This window comes from Silene latifolia, chromosome 1 (assembly GCF_048544455.1).
Source record: "Silene latifolia isolate original U9 population chromosome 1, ASM4854445v1, whole genome shotgun sequence".
Taxonomy (NCBI): Eukaryota; Viridiplantae; Streptophyta; class Magnoliopsida; order Caryophyllales; family Caryophyllaceae; genus Silene; species Silene latifolia.
Window position 1 is genome coordinate 15,493,863 of NC_133526.1, and position 22,235 is coordinate 15,516,097.

The 22,235-nt window shown below is 37.1% G+C and overlaps 3 protein-coding genes across 4 annotated transcripts; 1 reads left to right on the plus strand and 2 right to left on the minus strand.

Moving 5' to 3' along the window:
* Window positions 1–2,573: 2,573 nt before the first annotated feature.
* On the minus strand, window positions 2,574–5,752 carry LOC141599832 (protein IQ-DOMAIN 3-like). Its single transcript, XM_074419959.1, has 6 exons — window positions 5,669–5,752; window positions 4,786–4,897; window positions 4,211–4,690; window positions 3,827–4,054; window positions 3,580–3,702; window positions 2,574–3,456 (listed from the first exon to the last, which is right to left on the minus strand). Exons 2-6 carry the CDS (start codon window positions 4,858–4,860, stop codon window positions 2,902–2,904), a joined length of 1,461 nt encoding a protein of 486 aa, XP_074276060.1. The 5' UTR covers window positions 4,861–4,897; window positions 5,669–5,752; the 3' UTR covers window positions 2,574–2,901.
* Window positions 5,650–10,511, minus strand: LOC141599839 (uncharacterized). Of its 2 annotated transcripts, none has more exons than XM_074419972.1 (4): window positions 10,308–10,511; window positions 9,850–9,956; window positions 8,348–8,440; window positions 5,650–6,339 (listed from the first exon to the last, which is right to left on the minus strand). In XM_074419972.1, exons 2-4 carry the CDS (start codon window positions 9,942–9,944, stop codon window positions 5,766–5,768), a joined length of 762 nt encoding a protein of 253 aa, XP_074276073.1. In that variant the 5' UTR covers window positions 9,945–9,956; window positions 10,308–10,511; the 3' UTR covers window positions 5,650–5,765. The 2 variants fall into 2 exon arrangements, with proteins under 2 accessions (XP_074276073.1, XP_074276067.1); XM_074419966.1 differs by having other exon boundaries at window positions 9,850–9,962.
* A 2,205-nt stretch (window positions 10,512–12,716) lies between these two features.
* On the plus strand, window positions 12,717–15,320 carry LOC141599847 (uncharacterized). The gene has a single exon (XM_074419979.1). It carries the CDS (start codon window positions 12,824–12,826, stop codon window positions 14,663–14,665), a length of 1,842 nt encoding a protein of 613 aa, XP_074276080.1. The 5' UTR covers window positions 12,717–12,823; the 3' UTR covers window positions 14,666–15,320.
* The last annotated feature ends 6,915 nt before the right edge of the window (window positions 15,321–22,235 follow it).

Consider the following 22,235-nt stretch of genomic DNA (forward strand, 5'->3'; position numbering starts at 1 on the left):
CCTATGTTTCCGCTGATGTCATTTGTTAATAAAAGAGCTATTTTGAGTTGCCTGCTTGTTTTTCGAGGCGTTACATTCCAACTCCCCAACAACATACTGGGTCTAAATTTCGAAACCAACCTCATCCAATAATTTTTCACACTGCCCATTTAATAGAGTCAATTGCATAAATTGTCAAACATATCGGGGCCCAATCTCTCCCTAGTGATAAGTCTACTCACTACGCATGATAATCATGCAAGGAATGTCGATAAATGTGGAGACTTTGTAGTTTAACATGATAAAGGTTGTAAATTTACTTAATAACATGCTATTTTAAGAGTTGTTTGGTTGCATATAGGATTTGTATTGTCTAGAAAGTTATAAAATACATGGATTTAGAATTCATGTGAACTGCAAAATATTGTTTGGTTGTCATGAAAGAAGTGCAATTCATGTAGGCATTCTCGCTTACCACTTACCTGGGGGGGGCTAGGTAACCAACTTCCTCCATTATAGAGGAATTGGAATTCATGGGACAATTCATGTGATGAGTAGGTCTCCTGAGAGACGGTCTCCTAATAAGCAAACAACATGAACAATGAATTTAAGTTCATGTGTTGTTTAGTGGGTAATCAAACGACCCCACATAGATTTTAGTGTGTTGTTCTATGAGCAATAGAACAACAATCTCACAGTACATGGTCCCAATGGAACCGTGTATATAATATCAAGTCTGATAACTTCTGAACAATGCACATCAAACCTCATCATTCTGAGAGCTGGAGTAGCATCCTACATACGAGAAATTAACTGATTAAACAAGCTGGTGGCATTCCTTATGCACAGGCAATCTTGGATTGCCTAGCTGTGTCAAGGCCAGTAAGCTTAAACTTAATCTAATGTATGATCAGTTCAGGGAAAAAGAGGCCAAAGTGGCACGGGCACGGGGAGTTTGGCTCAGAGCAGTACTTCCTAAGCATAGTTTCTTTATGGTGTTGGCTATGCAAATGCGCCTAGCAATAACTGATAATCTCAACCACAGAGGACTTGGTATAGTTAACCGTTGCATCTTATGTAAAGCAGCCTGTGAAACGCACATGCATTTGTTTTTCAAATGTCCATTTACATGGAAGGCTGTACTGGTCTGGTTGCAGTTACCAGACAGATCTACTGATATGCGGGCAGAACTACGTTGGATAGCTGGTAGGAGAGTGCGAAGGCACTGGAAAGCTTCATGGTATGTCGGTTGCCTAAATGCTACAGTCTATAGTATATAGGAGGAACAAAATTCACGCATTTTTCGAGAAACTGAACATACCATTGATTATTTGATCCGAAGAATTCAGTTTCTAGTAAGTGTAAGAATCTTATTTGTAACTCACCCACCATATGAGGATGAGATAGTTGAGAACTTAAATTCTTGAGTCCGTCTAATTATTGGTTATACTTTGTAAGAATTGGCCTCTTATATTTCCAATATGGATGAATAATATGGCTTACTTTTCTTGCAAAAAAAATGTAATGGGCTTTTTTAACGTTTGGGCACATGTTAAGATGCAAATTAGAGAAGATTTTGAAATAATAATTCTCTAAGTATGGTAAGTCAAAGTTTACTAAGACAACTAAACACAAATAACTAAAATAAACAAAAATTAAGAGAGAAATAAGGATACCTGCAAAGAAGGAACGGAAAAACAAAGAAAGCTTGAATCTTCAAAAAATGAAGAAGAAATTACCAATATGGACTAATATGACCAACGGAAAAACAAAGAAAGCTTACGGTAATTCATCAACATTCTTACTTTTATATTTTTACTGTATATAGCAAAAATTTTAAAATGTTCGGAGAAGAATTGTTTTTATAGCTAATATCGACTTGTATTGATAGAAATATTAACTAAATTTAGTTGACATCCACACATTTTTTTTGGCAACAGTTAAACGATGCACTTACATAATGTTAGGGCAATCTAAGCCCTTAATACACTAGTAATTAAACATCACTACGGTACAAATATTTACCACTAGTGAAAGAAAATGTCGGATAGTAAAAGCAAGTTGGTGGAGTACTAAGTAGTGGAAGCGAGCCTCCTTATCCACATCTTGCACACAACTAATATCTCCTGAAAGCCTCTGATGCATGTGAGTTACAGAGTGACGAGGATAATGTTTAAAGTAACTTTTCGCAACTAATTTTATTAACATTTTGAGAAATAGGTCTTTTTAATTGAAAAGAACAAGGCTTGTGCCAAAAAGTAGTGATCTTAAGTTCTTAAGTGATCCACTTTTGAAGTCAATTGGATATAAAATGGCATGACCTAATATGGCCTTTAATAATCTTTTTATTTTTTCGAGAGAGAGGCTTTTAATAATCTTAAATGACCATCTTGGAGCGAAAAACGTTCAAATTATGATGCAACCTTACCCAGAGTAAACCTAACACCCTAGCTTGAATAATAACTCGACTTGAAATGATCGGACCTAAATTGATGTTAAAAACAAGTTCCCTATATTTAAGAATCACAAAAATTATGTAAACAATGTAGATAGGTAAAAATGTACAACAAAATACTCACTTATTAAGCTCAACCTCAAGCTAAATCGATCAATCAATGATTATAATACCTACAGAAGTAGGCAACTAGTCCTAACAATCACAATAGACTAATTGACATAATTTGGCTAACATCTTTAGTACACAAAGGAAAAATATTTATCATACCTATGTATGTACCCAACATAGCACACTGGATGAACCGTTGGCGGAGCCAGCAGGCAGGGGATAACACGGGTGGTCACACTCCATGAATAACGTAAAAAAATTGGAAGTTTTTAGTTGAAAATGCTAGTCTTTTTTTACTACTTCCCTCCCTCAATGTCAAATCCTGGTTCCGCAATTCGTGGACTTAAAGGTTATTCCTAAACACAATAGCCAGAGGTAGAGGAACGCCTTGATGTTGCAGGAGAAACTCTTTTCTTAGACGAACTAACAGATAACCTGTCTGGTGTCGCACTTTCGTCCCTTTTAGCCTCACCTCCCAACCTTGATCTAGCCTTAGCTGATTTCATAGTACCCACATAACTCGGCCCATTTAGAGAACTTGTTACTCTCTCCTTGTCTTTAGTTGGTGACCCTGAGCCTGCAACACCCGGACTTGTAGATTGCCCTGGCTTTAGGACCTGCAAGCCCGCCTTAGGCGATATTGCTGAGTTGGATTTACGGGCAGTACCAGGAGAATTAGGTTTCCTAGGGGAGGATTTTTCGGGATTGTGGCGCTTGGCATATGCGTTAAGGATTTCGTATCCAGAGATGACAGCCTTAATACGAGATGACCTGTCAGTAACGGGTTCCGTAGTTGCATTCCCCCATGATCTTGCAGCTTGGCCTTGTTTGAGCCAGCTCCATCCCGAGTTTGGATTGCTTGGTTCCATTGGCAATGTGGTTGTGGATCTTACAGAAGACTTCCTTGTTTGCTGTCAATTATTACATCAATATGCATATTATTCATACTGCATTCTGAATAATGATTTCAGTTCATTTTCAACAACACTGTCTGGTTTTGTTTAACAACCGTAACATATTATGCTGTATGTTACCTGTCGAGAGGACGCATAGGCCAAGCTTCTTTCCCTTCTAACCGCGGCTTCATGCTTGCTTCGCAATTTTGCTTCTATCTCTTCTTTTGTTTTACCACTGCTATCCCAACCATCTCCACTTTGCTACATCATTTCAACATTTAGTGGCTATTAGCACAAGGTAAAAGGCGGTTGAAAAGGTATTAAAATGATAATTATGTATAAAATGTAATACGTATGTTTGAATTAATCGGAATGATTTACACACTTTTAATTCCTCAGGTTCCTTAGTTTGGTCTTTGCCATTTTTGTGCTGACTTTGATGAACTATATTATCCTCTGCTATCCTCAGTCTTCTCTGCCGGATCTGCGACTGCATTCGTGCCAACGTTTGCATACATTTCAGTGTGTTTGCAGTCTGTCGCTTTACTGATCGTCCTTGCATAACTGAGCTCAACCTCTTTAGGCTTCGTATAGCACACAAAGTTCTCCTTGCCTGCAGATTGTCAGCTTCAGTTTCAATATTGTACAGCAAAAAAAACAAACATTATTACTGTCTCCTGGGGTGGATCTATATGTCAACTGTAAGCAGAACTTACCGAGACTATTTTGATAGTACTCGGTATGAAAACAGTGAATTAAGAAATGTTACCATACAACCCTTATATGCCCTTTGGATCCTAGTGGCGGCCATTTCCTCTTTATATGCACCGATTAAGGGGTCCAGAGTCGTTGGAGCCACAACATTGGCATGTTGTGTGTGTTCCTCGTCCACTTCTTTCTCCGGCTGAGTAGCAAGGTTTGTGTGACTTGGTTTTTCATGTTCCTCGTTTACTCCACTAAGCCTCTCAGGCTGAGTAACAAGAGCCTGGTGACCGAGTCTACCATGTTCCTCGTCCACTATACTTAGCTTGGGCGGTTCAGGATGAAGAACCACTGAAGGCAGTACGGGGTCTTCAGACTGAGTAATAAGAGTCGGGTGACCGAGTCTTCCGTGTTCCTCGTCCACTATACCTGAATTGGGCGGTTCAGGGTGAAGAACCACTGAAGGCAGCACGGGTTCTGCAGGCGTTGTGTTAGCAAGGGTCCGCTTTTTCTTCGTAAACCAGTTCTTTTTCGATTTTGCAGGTTTCTAATCAAGATTATATGCAAAAGTCAGAGATATATACAGCAATGAATGGTAATAAACTAGTAATCTACCATGAAGGAATTTGTTAGCATCTAAACCTGATTGTTATCCTCCTTCGGCTCGGAATTAAGGGCCTTCATCATTGCACAAAACCAATTTCCTTTCCTTCCCATTTTATTTGATGATTTACTGATCTAAGATACTGTCAGTCTGTCACAATAAAATGAAATGTAAACACATCAAATTTCAGAAAGTACTTGTTAGAAAAAAAAAATGGATTTTGAGAGTAAACAACAAAACCAAGATTTTCCCTCAAAAAAAAAAAGAAAAAAAGAAAACCAAGTTGAAACTTACATGGAAACATGTAGGGCAGTAACAAAGAAAGATTATTTGTTACCAAATAGACAAGACAAAAAGGAACGTTGACAAAAAAAAGAGTGGAGTTGTGGAGAGCCTCAAATGTAATTTGACTATATCAAATGCGAGAGAGACCTATGTTACTCGGAAATTTCACTTTGGTCGTGTGTCACGTGTCCAGCATTTAGAGTTTCCGACATGACACGACACGACACGACACTTTGACACTTCATTTAGGACCAAAAACTTGAAATCTTTGCGGAAAATAATCATATCCGACACTCTTGACGTCATGTCATGTCTGAAAGTGTCTGACACTTGCATGCTTGCAGCCAACATAGAGAGACAGTACCACTGTCAGAAAAGTCAACTGTGAGGGGGTATAAATGAGACATGATCATCTTGGGTCATTTTAAGTTTTCAGCTGAAGAGCCATCCCTCCACAATAATTCAATAGAATTCATTTCATTTTGTGTCGAAAATTTGCATGCTAATGTCAAGTAAAATGAGAATTAGGACGATAGAAAAGCGGGCAGGGGACAGGGGAGTAAGCAACTAAGCACCAATGCTACTCCGTACAAAATACCAAGCAAAACTTCGCAATATTTGGTGATAATGACAAACCTTAGCTTTACGAATGACCAATTGTACATTTATCGACTGTATCTGTATACATTCAAGGCAAAACCAATACAAGGTGGGCTATCAGTAATTATAAAAGTCAAAATCTGTGATAGACCATATCAAGCATCTGACCAGGACAATTAAATGCTCGATGACCACGACCACCACACGCACTGCACATGATCATGTACATGCATTGATGAGTACCATGACCTGGGCGACCACAACTTCTGCAGAACATGTCGTGAAATGAGGGGACAACCATATGCGGCAGAAGAGGTGGACCTCCAAACATTGATGGTGGTGGTGGTGGTGGTGGGAATGGTGGAGGGAACTGTGGTGGTGGAGCTGAGTTAGGACATTGTCGCGCTACATGTCCCGTTAAATTGCAGATGTTGCAGATAGGCTGGTCATGACAATCCCTAGCAAGATGGCCAGACTTTCGGCACTTATTGCATGCCTTTTCATTGATGCAGTCTGAAGCCATATGGCCTGGATGGAAACAGTTGCTGCAAATTCTAGGGTCACTTGATTTCGGACATTCACGAGCCAAGTGGCCCATCTTCCCGCATGAATGGCAGATCGGTTGATTGTTGCATTCGGTAGAAAGGTGCCCTGGTTCTTTACAGTTCCAGCACATTGTCTTCGCTTTACAGTCAGCGGCCATGTGCCTAAAAGTGATAGAGACACTTTATCAAGCGAATGAATTTTATTTAATGGAACAAAGCAAAAGCAGGGAGAAGCCTGATGTTAGAGTCAGCACAAGCCTTACAGAAGTAGGACAAACACCAAGCAGGAGCTAGTAACACATACATGATGCACTTTACTGTTATCTAAATCGGATTCAATATTGAAGAGCATCAGCTAAACGCTACAGAAGTACACAGTGGCCTCAAAACAGAATCTATTCAAATAAACTCGGTTTCATAAAGACACCCTTGACACTCCAGAGATAATGTATTTAGTTGACTCACAGGGCAGATTGCATTAAGAACGATAGGTGGCCCCAACATGAAAGGCGTGCATAGTTAATGAGTCATTTTACTCTATTCCATCATAACAGGCTAAAATGGCGAGTCTCTAGCTCTACTGCAAAAGCCAAAGAACAATGCTATTGAGTGGACATCTATGACTCTATGTTAACCAAACTTCGTTAGAAGTATCCGACATGGGTATATATCCAACCACCCAACTATCCAAGTGTCGATTTTATAAAATGAATTCTTATGTTGCTGGGTTAAGAATAAGTGTCCAATTGTCAAAGTCAAACCTACGTCAGAGTGTCGAGTGCTTGAGATACGGATTACGGATTACGGATACACACAGTGAAATGAAAAGTCGGACTGTAAATTACACTAAAGCAGGGCTAGCAGCGCAGCATTCCCTACTTGCACTTGCCAATACCTAAAATCTCATGCCAAGAGAGTCTCTCAGCAACCAAGGACAAAGCAACAAACTTCAGAAACCACGTCCTTCTCCAAGCAAACTGCTGGAGGAAAAGTCTGATTTAAATTGACTAGGGGGAGCTATGGAGGTTGATAATATAGTTAATAAATAAATAAATGGGAATCTGCATAACATTTAAGATAATGGCCCAACTTATCAAACGTTGAACAGGAAGAATAGTCAGGAACATTTTATTTTAAAACAAACAATTGCGAAACTACCTGCTTTGATATGATAAGAAAATTTGCAAAACAGAAGTAAAACCTCCAATGAATTTTTAATTCCCACAAGCCACAGGGAGGTTGCTTCTCTACTCATTACTAGGTTAGTGAAAATTCCCCCAGAAAGTTACTTCTCATTTCTCGTGTAAAATCAAACATTAAGAAATTCAAGCGAATATCTATTAAACATGTGAGAGCCAAACTAACACTATGTATATAATTTCATGGTTTTATAGAATTCAGGGAATCCAGTGTCACAAAGTTTGTTGCTCATCCCCCTTTGCAAATTATAGGTTACTTCCTGCAAACTCACTGGAGTTCATTCACAAACTAAATTACTAAGGTTTCCATTCAATTGATTTTATCCAACCAAAAACATTAGGGCATTATCTATTGCTCTAATTCCAGGAAGAAAAAAACAGTAGTTACTTCTCTATTTATTTCCCCATGTAAGATCATTCTAATATAAATAACTGCCAGCTTTTTCCATTACGACACATTAATCATTTTCTTACTTTCTTCATCTTTGTGTCAATGTCACGATCTTTTCTCACAACCAATGTTGGATATAATGCTGCTCTTACTTTACTAAATGTATCAATCACTTGTAGTAAGTAACAACTCCAAATACTAGAGAAACTGTATTTTCGGTTCAACATTAGTACATATTAGCGAGTGCCCATTCTCTAGTGCAGAAAGCTTCGCCAGAAGCAAGCAAGTCGATGTTTCCATCAAGATACTAAATGCAGGCATGCCATTAATATCTATTGAATATAGGGTATCTTGTTGCATAGGCCGAACATAACAAACAAGCCATCTCCAGTTGACATATTCAACTAGAAACCCACCACATACCCAAAACTCCCCAAGAATTATTTTTAATAAAGCCTCGAGTGCTCGACGCGGAACCGAAGAACAAGTAATCCTAACAGCTCCGGTGTCATATGCAAGAAGTAGCCATTTTAAACCAAAATGACTTATTTAAGCATTCAAGCCTTATAATATAACTTACCCAGCCTGGCCACAATTGTTACACACAGAATCATTTGGACATTCTCTAGCAAAATGCCCGGGTCGCTTGCAATTCTTACACAGATAGTTTTGCCTGAAAATTAATTCACAATCATATAGATAATAAGAGATTGGAAAAAAATAAAACAATAGTCAATACGAAAAATAAACTAATTTTCCTTCTAATGGTTATATAGAAATCGTACTGACATTTTTCTTCTTCAACGAAAGTGTGTTTATTTTACGAGTCAGATATCCATCTAAGTCACTAATTTGTTTAGATAATGGACTAGAACCTAGATATCGCAAGAAGATCCTAATTCCTACTCGTCCATTCAAATGAATTCCATACGTTTGTTTAATATATGTGAGGTATATTTTAATAAAACGTATGGAATTCATTTGAATGGAGGGAGTATCTAAGAATGGTATTAAAATTTGTTATGCGACCATTAAGTGGCATATCAATACGTTATAAATTTCTAGGTTACAGCGCCAATATTTTCTTAATTTTGTCGTAGATACAGGTGATATGTGATACATTGATACCCAATCTAACTAGTCACTATTTCCAACACCGAGAACTTCCACAATACTTTACACGTAACAAACACCATAGTATTTTAGGCGCTTAACTTGCTGACCAAAAATCCCAAATAACAATCATAGTGAGATTTGGCTTGTTGTTTCATTTTCTCTTTTGGAATTACACCCCCCCCCCCCCCCCAGCTACACTTTATAAGTCTTTCCCTTTCTTAAATGTAAGCACTAAAGATGAACTAAATGAAAATCACAGTTAATCCAGCTCCTTCTCAGTTTGTTTCTCCTGTCCTTCTCCAAATTCATTATCATTTCACTATAATCCCAAGTGGTCATTTTCATCCAAACCATCCTATTACATAGCCATCAATCACCTTTCACCACCTGATGCCATCAAAGGTAAACACGGCTATCGATCACTTGATACCTAAAGACATGCATTTAGGTGAAAAATTTGCAGGTGACTTCTTTTAACCTTAAGGTCTATATCTTAGTTTGAAGAGGGGCAGGGAGAAGGGCTTTTGGAGTTTGGACATAAGGAATCTACTTTTGGTAACGAATTTGTATTTTCCAAATAAAGTTGTCAGCAACAATACCCTTTTTAGGAGTTTTCAAGTTGGCTAACATACAAAGGAGGCACACCTAAAATGCCCCACGGTGTTTTGGCTAGTGCCTCATCGAAGGCGCTCCTTAGGCGCGCTATTTTAACTATAGTCTTATGTGTTTCACACTCACATACATAACGCAATAGGGGGGAAAAGCTTAGAACCATTGACGTAGAAAAGAATGTGAAATCATAGTGTGATATCTCCATAGTCAGTGCTATAACCACTCATCAAGTAAATGACTACTTTAGCATTTATCAATCAACTCAATACCACAACACAAGCCAATTACATAATTCTAGGTTTAAAATGAACACATAAAGTAATCAGTGTTTGCGTTAAAAGCGAAACAGACTACCTGAGACCTTTTCTGTCGCGTTGATATGGTGCATATGATGCAGAACGTTCCCTGTTCCGGAAAGCTCTACCTCCTGAATCTCTACCAGAATCCATAATGCCACTACACTACAACTTAACCAAACCACCAACACAGTACTAATTTTCACCACGATACGCCGTACTTATCAATGAAATACGATATTCAAGATCAGCACAACGACTAAAAGCGTACATTTACAACTACGAAAAAAATATCATCAATGCAGTGTTTCGCTATTCAAATGATCGAAAAAAAAGGAAGAGATTATTGAGGCAATTAATCAACAATAATTAGAATGTCAAGTTCATAATCCTTTTTCCATAGGTACAATTTTCACAAACCAAAAATAATAATCACAGATAAATGATAATTGCATACCTAAAATGAATGATCACACAAACGAAGAAATTACAGAAATTAAACGGAGTGATGAATACCTAGGTTGAAGAATCAAAGAGGAAATTGGGGAAATTGAGGGCGAAACGACGTCGTAAAGGAGGGTGCAAAATCAAAACACGGGGGAAATGATCAGCTGTGAAACAGTTTGGTAGTTTCGATGATTTCCGGACGAGGTGGAACAAAGGCGCCGGTCTATTTCGGTACATGTGATGCAATTTTGGTTTAGCTCGGAATGTGAGTCACACCCTTAACAATAGGTCTCACATGTAACGAATATTGACGAATAAGTTTCTAATGGGTCAAGTATTAAATGGTAGATAAGACAAAAAATAAAATGCATAAAAAATTATAAATAATTTGTCTTTATCCTTCCATGTGGGTTTTATTTAATCCTTCTATGAGAATTTGTGCACCCTTAATTATAACTTTGCTGGTTTAAATTATGAGAAGTTGTATTGGTTTTTTTTTTTTTGAGAAAAGATCATTATCATTAATAAAAAGTCATACGACATCTACAACATATGCCAAGCTCAATCGGATACAAATCGATTACAACCATAGAAAATAAATTCTTGTTCAAAGAATGAAACACCGCAATGTAGTCTCTATCATCGATTCGCCGCAAAAGGCTTTCATCTATAAGAGGGTCTCCGAATCTTCCTTGACGAGTATCCATTTCTTCTGACGTGATTGATTGTAGCCATGAATCGGACAAAATATGTAAAACCATATAACGATCTATAACAACGCTCATCTTCTGCTGACTTATTAGAAAACTGCAAACGAACCAGAAAACGAAAGCTCTCAAACTGAGAGAAGGACACCACCGATAGACGGGGACGGAGCCCTCAGAAAGAGAGACGAAACAAAAACGAAAGCGGAAATTAAACAAAAACATAAAGGAAAATAGATTGCAAACTATTGATTGAAAAATAAAGCAATTTTGGGGCTTACCATCGATTGATGATCGATGGGAGCCCCGTATAATTGATGGAGGCTAGGGTTTTTAGAAAGAGTTTTTTTTATTACTTGTTTCAAGAAATTGCTTAATTTTCTCATGCAATGCACGAAGTTGTATTGGTTTTTGGGAGTGTTAATTTTGATTGTTAGTGGTTAATATAAACAATCGGTTAAAAAATTATAAGAATTTTAATATTATTAAGAGTAACACATATCGTATATATTATGTTTTTACAGTTGTCACAAAAAAAATACAAGGTTTGTGACTGATCATGGATGAATTTTTTCTATCATACTTTGTAGTTGGTAAATCACAATTACTCTCAGAAAATATTGAAAATGTAAAATAGCTTGTAAAATTTACAAATAATAGACTATTTAGAGTTCAATCACAATATCATTTCACTTTTTTTAGACAACTCTATCATTTGTACGGATTAGTCATAGTATCATAGATTAAAGAGGTTTTAATCACAAGGCACCAAAATCTAGGTCACAATAATGTCTTTTAACGGATTATTATGCTCTCATCGAGAGGTAGTTCATCATTATGTCAATTATTTAATAAGCCCCGTAGGAAGCCGCCTATTAATCCTCCAATCTGGGTCCCTCTGAAGTCTCGATCTAGTAAGTGGATTTTACATCTGATGTAGTACATCAAGGTATAATTTTTGAGCATTAAGATAAAGTTTTTGAGTTTTATTATAAAAAATTGATTTTTGACATCAAAAAACTAAAATTCTGTTTATAAATTTTGTAGAACTCACAAAAAATACATAAAAACTCAGTCAATAAGTGTGATGTAGTACATCTGATGTACAATCATTTTTCTCGTCTCAGGTATACTCTTCTTCCAGTAATATTCCGTAGTTGCCTTAATACCCCCGGTGAGTGAAATTTATGCAGAAATACCTTAACTACATCCTAAATTCCTAATGATGAAGTTTCACTTAACGTGTCCTGGACGACTTCTGTCACATCTTAGTCTTGTTGATCAATACAAACCCGGTCAAATCTAACGAAGATCAACTTTGCTACAAATTTTCATTTGTAAATTGTAACCATATTATAATAAAATATAATCAGTGTATAATAAAAAAAAAAATTATGAATAACTTTGTATTATAAAATGATCATATTTTATTCGTTAGAATGGCGACTCTAAGACCATCTACAAAAACAAAAACATCTATGTCTATAAATGATATTTTTAGACTCATCATCCCACAACAACAATAACATTTTATCATAAGATGATTTTTTGTCTAACTCAGTTGATGAGTTTGACAATGAGTTTCGCATACAATTTTGGATTTTTTTGGGAGTATTTTATTCTTTTTTGTGGACCCAATTTAATGGTTATTGGGTGAAATTTTTGAGAAAAACTTATGGGTCCAAAACTTATTATTGTTGTATAAAGTTTTGGAAAAAAAATCATTTTAGGATAAAATGTGATGGATGGTTTGGGAACCCACCAAAAATAAGTATTTGTTGTTGCGGATGCTCTAACGCTTGACACTAACTGCGCAACTTAAAAATAGAACTCTGAGCAACTTACTTCCTGCCACTTCCAAATTTCTGTAAACAATTCAAAATGTCGATGCAAAATCTACTCAAGGCATTCAGAAACCAAGCTCCATCATTAACTCTCAATCAAAAGATCGCAAAACAAGTATGCGAATCTCTATCATCTTCTTCATCATCTTCATCATCTTCATCATCTTTTAAGAAATCGTATCCACTCAATCCTGACATAATTCAAACTGTTCTTGCTGACTCAAACGTCCCAATTTGGAATTGCTTGCGTTTCTTCAAAGTATTACAAAACAATCCATCTTTTTCATCCCATAAACCCGATCTTAGAGCCCATCTTACCCTAATTTCTAGATTATTGAAAACCCGAGATTTCGTAGCTGCTCGAAATTTCATACATTCTTTGTCTCTTGATCAAAATCTCAAGTGCCCGGTTTCGGATATGGGGTCTATTTTGGAACAATGTGGTGGTAGTACTGGTGTTGTTGCGAAATATTATGATTTGTTGATGAGGGTATATGCTGATAGTTCGCGGTTTGGTGATGCATTCCAGGTGTTTGATGAAATGTCTGAGAGAGGGATTATGGTGGAGGAGAAGACTTGTATGGTTTGTTTGATGGGACTGAAGAGGTGTGGAAGATTTGATGAGTTGATTGGTTTTTTTGAGAAGATGGTTAGGAATGGTGTTAAAGTCACTGTTTATTCGGTGTCGCTTTTGGTTGATTGTTTGTGTAAGAAAGGAGATGTTAAGAAGGCGATGGATTTGGTACGTGGAGCAGGTGGTTATGGGATTGAAATGAATGCGTATGCGTATAACTCGTTGATAGAGTTTCATATGAAGAAACAGGAGTTTAAGAAAGTTGATGAAGTGTTGAAGTTAATGGAGGAATTGAATATAACACGAAATGCAGCGACCTATACGCTTTTAATTGATGGGTATGAGAAGATGGGGATGATGGAGAAGGTGGAAAAGGTGTATGAGGATTTATGTGAAAGAGGGGTCGAACCTGATCTGTATTTGTACACTGAATTGATCAGTTGGTGTTGCAAGAAAGATGATTTGAAACAGGCGTGCCGGTTATTTGATGAAATGACAGGAAAAAATGTCGCTCCCTCTGCTCACACTTATGGAGCTTTGATAAATGGTTTGTGCAAGAGTGGACGTTTGGACGCTGCAGAGATGCTTTTGAATGAGATGCAAAGCAAAGGGCTTGAACTAAATCATGTGATATTTAACACATTCATAGATGGTTACTGCAAAGGAGGTCAAATCGATGAAGCGATGAGATTGAAGAGTATCATGGAAAAGAAAGGATTTGTGCCTGATGCATATGTATATAATAGTATAGCAAGTGGATTGCATAAGTTGAATCAAGATGAAGATGCAAAGAAGTTTTTGCACACAATGGTCGAGAATGGGTTGAAACTAAATACCGTGAACTACACTACTTTGGTTGACATATATTGCAAGGAAGGAAATTTTGATGAAGCAAAGAGGATTATAAGAGACATGGAGAAAAAGGGAGAGGGTCCTAATGTCGTCACTTACAACTCTTTGATTGACGGGTACTGCAAGAGTGGTAGATTAAAGGAAGCTCGTGCATTGACGATTGAAATGGAGGGAATGGGATTGATACCCGATGTTTACACATATACGTCACTGATACATGGTGAATGTGTACATGGGAAATTAGATTGTGCACTGAAAATGTTCAATGACCTGTCTTCAAGGGGATTGTTTCCAACTGTTGTTACTTATACAGCGATGATTTCAGGGTTATGCAAACAGGGAAGATCCAATGAAGCTTTTAAATTGTATGATCAGATGATAGAGGCAGGCTTTACTCCAGATAGTAAAGTATATGTTTCACTTGTGGGAAGCCTTCATTCAGATGAAACCTAGGTTTTAAAAGTCATTGAGCGATTGTTTTGTGCCCGTATATCTACTTCAGACTAGCTCTGCCAATCTGTCGGGGAAAAATTGGCCACTGGACTTTATGTGCTTCTGCCTTCCTCCCAGCATGATACCAGATAGCTTTCATGAATGTTTGGATGCTATGAAACTATGATATCCTCTAATGAGCCTATTACCACAGATTGTGGCCGTTCTTGTAGCATAGATTACATTTTTGAGGCAAGAAGCATTCTCTACTGATAGCTGGAGCGGGGGTTGTTCGAGTACTAAAGATGCTTTGAAACTATTGGCTTCTGTACCATTCACACTTCCGCTCATTAGGGAACTGGCCTGCAGTAACAAATTATTGGGTGAGAAGTTCTGAATTTCTTTCTCATTTCTGGTTCTTGTTCTTTGGACAAGGGTTGTGTTCTTGATAGTTTCATAGTCAGGTTCTGGTGTCTCTTTACCAGCTGAATCCCATAAGCCGATAGGGGATAACTAACAGCAATTTACGGTGATTCTAAGGGAGCTTAACATTGTATTCTAGGCGATAACTGACAGCAATTTACAAATTGAGTTATTTGCACATGATTATTTGTATTCCCTTGGATTCCCTATCTGAACAGAATGATTTCCTGAATATCATCAGTGTAACAATGAATTTCTGGTGCCGTTTATGAGCTCCGTTCATCATATTGTATGATTTACTGGCAGAGGGGTCATCAGTCTTCACAGGTGCCAAGGTTTATTTTCTCGGCTAGATGCCAAGTTGCCATTATCATAATGTTCATGATGCTGAGAAGGATTACCGTACTGTGCAACTCTGACTGCGTGCGTCACTGGGTCTGCCAAAGAGTCGTTCATCACAAGCAGGAAACCCAATCATTCTTGGTGTTACACTTGAAGCTCTTCTATTCGCCTTTTCTTTTCTTTTTTTAGTAAAACCCTCAATTCGGCTGACTGCCTGACGCCCTAACAATTTTATTGATCATCTCCAAATCTCGAATACATAGCTCATTTTGGAATGTGATTTGAACTGGCAAACTAAGGAAACGCCCATTGTTCTTGCTCGTGACTTCGTGAGGCGTCCAGTACCAATGTTTTCAAGAGCTGCATATCTAGATCTGGCAAAAGCAAACCGACCCGAGACCCGAAAGTGACCTGAACTACATCACCCGAATATGACCCGGAAACCTGAATTGATCCAGCCCGACCTGAACATGGCCCGAGATTTCTTGACCCGTCACTGACCCGCCCCGAAAATGTTCTGATTCGAAACTAACCAACCCGAAAAAGACCCAACAAAACATAATTCTAATTGAACCGAAAAGACTCGAAAATGACCCGACCCGAAATAACTCGATCCGTTTGATCTGAAACAGACTCGAAACCCAAAATGACCCGACCCAACCCGAATTAACCTAAAATCAATGAAAAACCCGAACCGATCCAACCCGATTAACCCGTTTGCCAGGTTTCTGCATATCCATCCCATAGTTCCTATACATAATCAGGAATATGTTATGTCAAAGTACAGGTAGTCTAGCTAAAAGTGTTGTATACAATTTTACTCCACTGAGTGCGACTTGCGAGTATATCCTTCGAGTATCATTTGAGGGGGTGTTTGGTTTAACTCATAAAGGTATGAGGTATGAGTTTGGAATGAACCAAACTCATACCAAGTGTTTGTTTGGCAAAAATAGAGGTTTCATACCCATACCTCAAACCCATGAGGTATGGGTTTCTCATACCCAAAGGGGAGGTGGGTATGAGATTGATACCCATGAGTATCAAGTAAAAAAACCAAAAAAATGAAAAAATCTTAAATGGAACATTTTAAATGATTTTTTTTTTTCATTTATTTGATCAACTCTTCATTTTAATGATTTTTTAGTATCAAAAAAAAATATTTTTAATGTTGTATTTTAGATTTTTTCAACTTTCATGAAGTTCGATCTCATTCCACCTAATATTGAAACAAACACGTGGTATGTGGAATCAAGTTTCAAACCCATACCACTCGGGTATGATTCCTGATTCCAAACCCATACCCACGCGCGAACCAAAACCCCCCTGAATCTTTCACCAGTCCTGTAAATCTGTAACATAGGTTGGGAACTTGGGATTCTTCCGAATCATTGCTTCAACTATGATTTAATTATCTTCTTCAACATATTCTCTTTCACGTGTTTAAAAAAAAAAACATATTCTCTTTCATTATTTTTCACTCCCATCATTCCTCAACTTCTCGTATTGCTGCTTGTACGTTTTTTACCGGGGTTGTGTCGTTGATTCTCGTATCTAGAACTAGAAAATTCTACCGGGGAGATATATATAAGAAGAGGTTTCAAGGTGGTGAAACTGAATTGCTTCGACAAATGACAAGGTATCGAACCAGGATGGTAAAGGTTTGGAATAAGTCGGTTCTTATCGAATATTTGATTGAAGGAGTAACAACTCATGAGAAAATGAATCAGAATGTGTTAGATGGGCTTCATGATTATAAAGAACAAGCAATACCAATTTTTACATGTTCATATCATTTGTACGTTTTTTTCTCCTTTGTTGGGTGGAATTTGAGTTTGTTAGTCTTCCTTTGAATCATATTTTTCTTTGTGAAGTTGTGATTTCATTTTTAGGATTTCGCAATAAGATAGTTTCTTATTTTTGAAATATGTATGTACACAAGTAAGCGACCATATTTTTGCATATCCACTTTATTAACATAAATCGAAAATTCATGAGAATCATTTTAACCAATTATTGCTTTAGAAATACTAATAAATAAGTGATACAATACAATCAAAGATGGTACATTGAGCAAAAAAAATCAAACAAAAGGCGTTCTCTCTCCTCCCCCGAAGAAAATCCCCAAATTAAAACACCCCTTTTTAAAACCTAACCTTATTGTCCGCTCTCGGCTCGCCGGCCGCTACCCCACTCTCTCACCCAGTCCGTCGCCGGCGAGCCGAACCCTCCTTTTTTCGTTCTCTGAGTTTCCTGTTATTGCAATAAGAAGGGATTCCTGGTCATTCGGGCAGTTTTGTTTGCTTTTTCAAGGTTGCTTGGTTCTCAATCGAGTGTCGCGTGGTCCCTTTTCGGGTGCGATTTCCTTGGGCGTCTGTTTCTCCAGTGATCAGCGCTTTGTGCAGCTCTGCCGGTGATTTCATCCTCCCTTCCTTGTGGTTTTTGGTTGTTAATAGTTTTGGTCTTGTTCAATAAATTTAAGCTGCTGCGTTTTTTAATTTTCTTGGCTGGGGTGGTTTATGTTTATGGTGGTTCTTGCTCTGGTTGGGGTTTCTTTTGTCTGGTCTTGCTTCAATGCTTACATCCTGCCGTTAGTTGTTGGTATCTGTTAGTTGTTGGTAAAGTCTGTTGGTCTTTATGGCTTCCATTCGGGTATGTGTAAAGTTTCTCCAATCGTTTGCTTGTTCCCATTTAGACGATGACTTTTTTGAGGATGAGGGATGGGATATGATGAACTGTATTATGCAAACAAAGGGATCTCCTATTCCTAAAATTAAGGATTTGAAGGATAAGGGTAATAATCTTTACAAACAAAATTGTTTCGGAGCTGCTGCGTCTTGCTATGATGATGCTTGCAAGCTCCTAAGTCTTGTTGTTGGCATGGAGGGTAGCTATGACACTAACTCTTTGTCTGACCTTGCGGTCTCTTTAAACTTAAATTTGGCTGCTTGTGCTTTAAAGTTATTTGAATATGAGGCATCAAAGGACCATTGTTCTATAGTCTTGTCTTTTTTCCCCCAAAATGTAAAGGCTCTCTTCCGAAGAGGATTGGCCTTTATGAAGTTGAATAAATTCTTAGAAGCTAAATCAGATTTGGAAGCGGCTTTATTGGTTGAACCTAGTAATAAGGACATTCTTAGGGAGTTATGTGTAGTCAAGAATTGCCTCGCTATTAATTCGAATGGCAAGAGGAGTATTGATGAACATCCTTTGCATGATCCAACTGGAAATGGTAAAGTTAAGGTTCATGATGATGAGCCCCCTTTGAAAACTCCAAGAGACTCCGGTAGTAGTTCTGATAGTGACCATAGATTTAGGCCTGCCAGTTATCAGGATTTTAATACCAGCCTATATGGAGGAAGTCTTTCCCAATCATCTGTGACTGAGAGGTGTGGTATGGAGCTTGATTCCGAGATGCTTGTTTCGGATAAACAGTCTTGTATTACTGTTGTGTCGCCCTCTACAAGTGAGGCCTCCTGTAACTTTGATGGCTGCTCTATGGTTAATTCTCTGGATGAGAATGACCCTAACAAAGATTTGAATGGGGATTCCCATGGTACGGAGAAGAAAATGTTTCAGTTTAGTAAAAGGGGAAGAGGACATTCCGTGCTAAAACTTGATGCGGGTACTTTTAAAAAACTCATTGAGGGTAAGGAGGTCAGCTTTTTCCAGAAATCACAGTTATCAACTTTGAAAATTCGAGTTCTTAAACCGTGCATCAAGGAGCCTGATCGAGGTTCAGTCACTTCTCCTAAGAAGAATAGAAAAGACAAAAAAGGAAAAAAAGTTTGCGGGCTGGTACTCTTATTACTGTGGCAGACACGACCAAAAGTGATGTTTCACATTTACCTCCTATGACCTTTAACAAGCCTATTGATCGTGATCTGCCTGTTGCGGAAGCTACTTCAAGCTTATCTTGGGAGCTCATCAATAATGAGGCTTTATGCGGTCCTTGTAGTTCTAATTCAAATCAACCTCCATGTTTCATCTTCACATCATCGAAGTCGAAGGTTGCTAAAGTGTTTCATGCTAGAAGACAATTAACAAGAATTCAAAGCCGAAGAAAAGAATCTCCAAGACGCAATGTTTATATCTACCCAGGTAAATTTCCACGTTCACGTGACGTGAGTGTGTCTTGTTGCAGGTACTTTCCTAAGGCTCAATTACCGAAGAAAAGGAAAGAGACGACATCCTCAATGTGCTACTCCAACTCTTTGAAGAAACCTCGTGTTTTATTTTTCCCCACCCCTGGTTTAAGTTTAAGTTCTTGTATCAATAATGTAGGATTGGCACCGGACCTATCGAGTCCTAGGTGCTCTATGTAAAACACTTTCTTTACCGCTGTCAAAAAAAAAAAAAAAAAAAAAAAAAAAAAAATACAATCAAAGATGGAGCTAAGAGCATCTCCAATGGTTACCTAAAAGGACTTGCTTGCAAATAAAAAAGATTTCAAGCTACTTGCTTAACTATTGGAGCACTCCACATCAACTAGCTTAAATTGAGCTAGTAGCTCCATGAAGCTAGTAGCTCAAATGGCCCCACATGAAAATATAACCAATAGAAAAATAGTTGTCTCATTTATTTTTTATTTAGTAATTAAGAATTAAATAAATTAATAAAAAAGTGTGTTAGTTAGGTCTCATCAAGCTAATACTAAATATGATTCACCATTGGAGTAACTTGTAGCTTGAAATTGTTGTTGCTCAAAAAAATGATGTGGCAAAGGTAAGCTAGTACCAACTAGCTTACCATTGTGGATGCTCTAAGTACATGCCCACCGGGCCATGATCGGGACAAGTATTTTGGAAATTTTCTGTCTAACATGATAGTGTCTTGTACACTTCGTTACATTTCAAGGAAAATAGAGTTCAAACTCCAAATATACAAATCAATCATCATGTTGTAAATGAAACCTTAGCTTCTCGCACAGGGCCGTCTGAGAAATTATGAGGGCCCTGTACAAGATCTTAAAATTTGGCACCATAAAAGTCCATATAATTTTATTTAATTTTGAAAACCAAATATTATTTTTATAATATGATTGAATATGTCATGAATTTTGAAATATATTCACTCCGATTTTTCAAATTTAGCTCTCATTAACAAATAAGAAACTCATCCATATCATAGAGGTGGAGCCTTCAAAAAAAATTTACCCGCTCGGAGGAGCGAAATGGTCACTCAACTAATAATGATATAAAATGTCATAAAACTATCATCGACTGTACATATTACGCTTCAGAAATGCCTTCCATTTAACAATTGTTATGCCAAGATGACCTACCACGGTGGCCCAAGGTAGACATAGTCTTTGCAGATTTGCGATGCTGCCTCCAAAAAATCATGCTACTTCACGCTTTGGGTGCACATAACCAGGAGCGTATTTAAGTGTTTCATACCTTCCGTAAATCCTCCACAATGTTGGACAAAGATTTCGGCCTGAAAAAAAAATTTGTGGAAGACTAAGCGCCTTTTTTTTGGATTTGAAATTGTCTCAATCAATTGAATCAATCAATTTAATAGAGCCGAATCGAATCAAATTGAATCAATTGATCTGAATTGAAATAAAAATAAAAGATAATAATAATAATAATAATAATAATAATAATAAATGTTATAATAATATTATTCATTATTATTATAAAATAAAATATCAATATAATATAATAATAATCTAATAAGTAATATAAAAAATAAAATAGTAATATAATAATAATAATAATAATAATAATAATATTATAATATATTAAATGATATAATATATTAATAATAATAACTAAAAAATAAATATGATAAGTATAATATAAATATTATTAATAATATTATAATATATTAAATAATATAATATATTAATAATAATAACTAAAAAATAAATATGATAAGTATAATATAAATATTATAAATAATAATAATAATTAATATAAATAATAATAATAATAATAATAGATGTAATATAATAAGTAATTAATATAATAATAATAATAAATATGTTATTAATAATATTCATAAAAAGGAATATATTAATAAAATAATAAATATAATATAACAATATTATAATAATAATAACAATATAATAATAATAATAATAATAATAATAATAATAATACCCTAATATTGCCATTAATCATAATAATATAATAATAAATAAATATAAGAAATAGTAATAGTAATGTAATTGTTCCGGGCGTAATTCCGGAGCAGATATTCGTTACCACCCTTGGCTTGTAGAATAATGTCTTTGGTTTGATTCTTCTTGTCTTTATCGTTCCTCTCGGCCTCTCCTGCAACAATGGACAAACTGAGGGCTTGGCTTTGCGCCAAGCGTACTCACTCCGACGCTCAAGTCAGTAAACTTAAAGGATTAAGTTGTATGTTATTCAGAGCGATATATTGTAGAGAGATGAGGAAGATAATACCAGTTTATGTGTGATACTAGGTCAAGTTGTGGATTAGTTGGATCCTTTCCTCAATGAAGGTTGAGGAGTATTTATAGACTTTCACCTTTTGTCACGTAGTGGCCAAGTGGCCAAGTGGCTAGCAGGTGGAAAGACCGTTCTACCCTCGGCCGATGGACCTATGGCAGGTTGGCCGAGGGTCTTGGATATGAGTACGCGGATATGTGTCCCGGCTGGCTGGTTGCCTTGCCGAGACCCAAGTGACAGGCCGATGAGTTGCATCGGTTAGACTGTCTAAGTCGTTGACTTTGCTGTGGATATCTTTGACCTTGCTCAATGTGTTGACTTGGTCAGCGGTGCAGAATATGCCCCATCAATTTTCCCCCAGCGTAGTCTATGCCGTGGTATGGGCTCCGATGTATGTTGAGCGTATA

Coding starts and splice junctions, on each gene's coding strand:
- LOC141599832 (XM_074419959.1), bottom strand. CDS start 4,860: ATGGGAAGGAAAGGAAATTGGTTTTGTGCAATGATGAAGGCCCTTAAT. Junction 4,691..4,785: donor CGAAGGAGGATAACAATCAG/GTTTAGATGCTA, acceptor AATCTTGATTAG/AAACCTGCAAAATCGAAAAA. Junction 3,457..3,579: donor CCTATGCGTCCTCTCGACAG/GTAACATACAGC, acceptor AATAATTGACAG/CAAACAAGGAAGTCTTCTGT.
- LOC141599839 (XM_074419972.1), bottom strand. CDS start 9,944: ATGGATTCTGGTAGAGATTCAGGAGGTAGAGCTTTCCGGAACAGGGAA. Junction 8,441..9,849: donor CGCGACAGAAAAGGTCTCAG/GTAGTCTGTTTC, acceptor ATTAATTTTCAG/GCAAAACTATCTGTGTAAGA. Junction 6,340..8,347: donor AACAATTGTGGCCAGGCTGG/GTAAGTTATATT, acceptor TATCACTTTTAG/GCACATGGCCGCTGACTGTA.
- LOC141599847 (XM_074419979.1), top strand. CDS start 12,824: ATGTCGATGCAAAATCTACTCAAGGCATTCAGAAACCAAGCTCCATCA.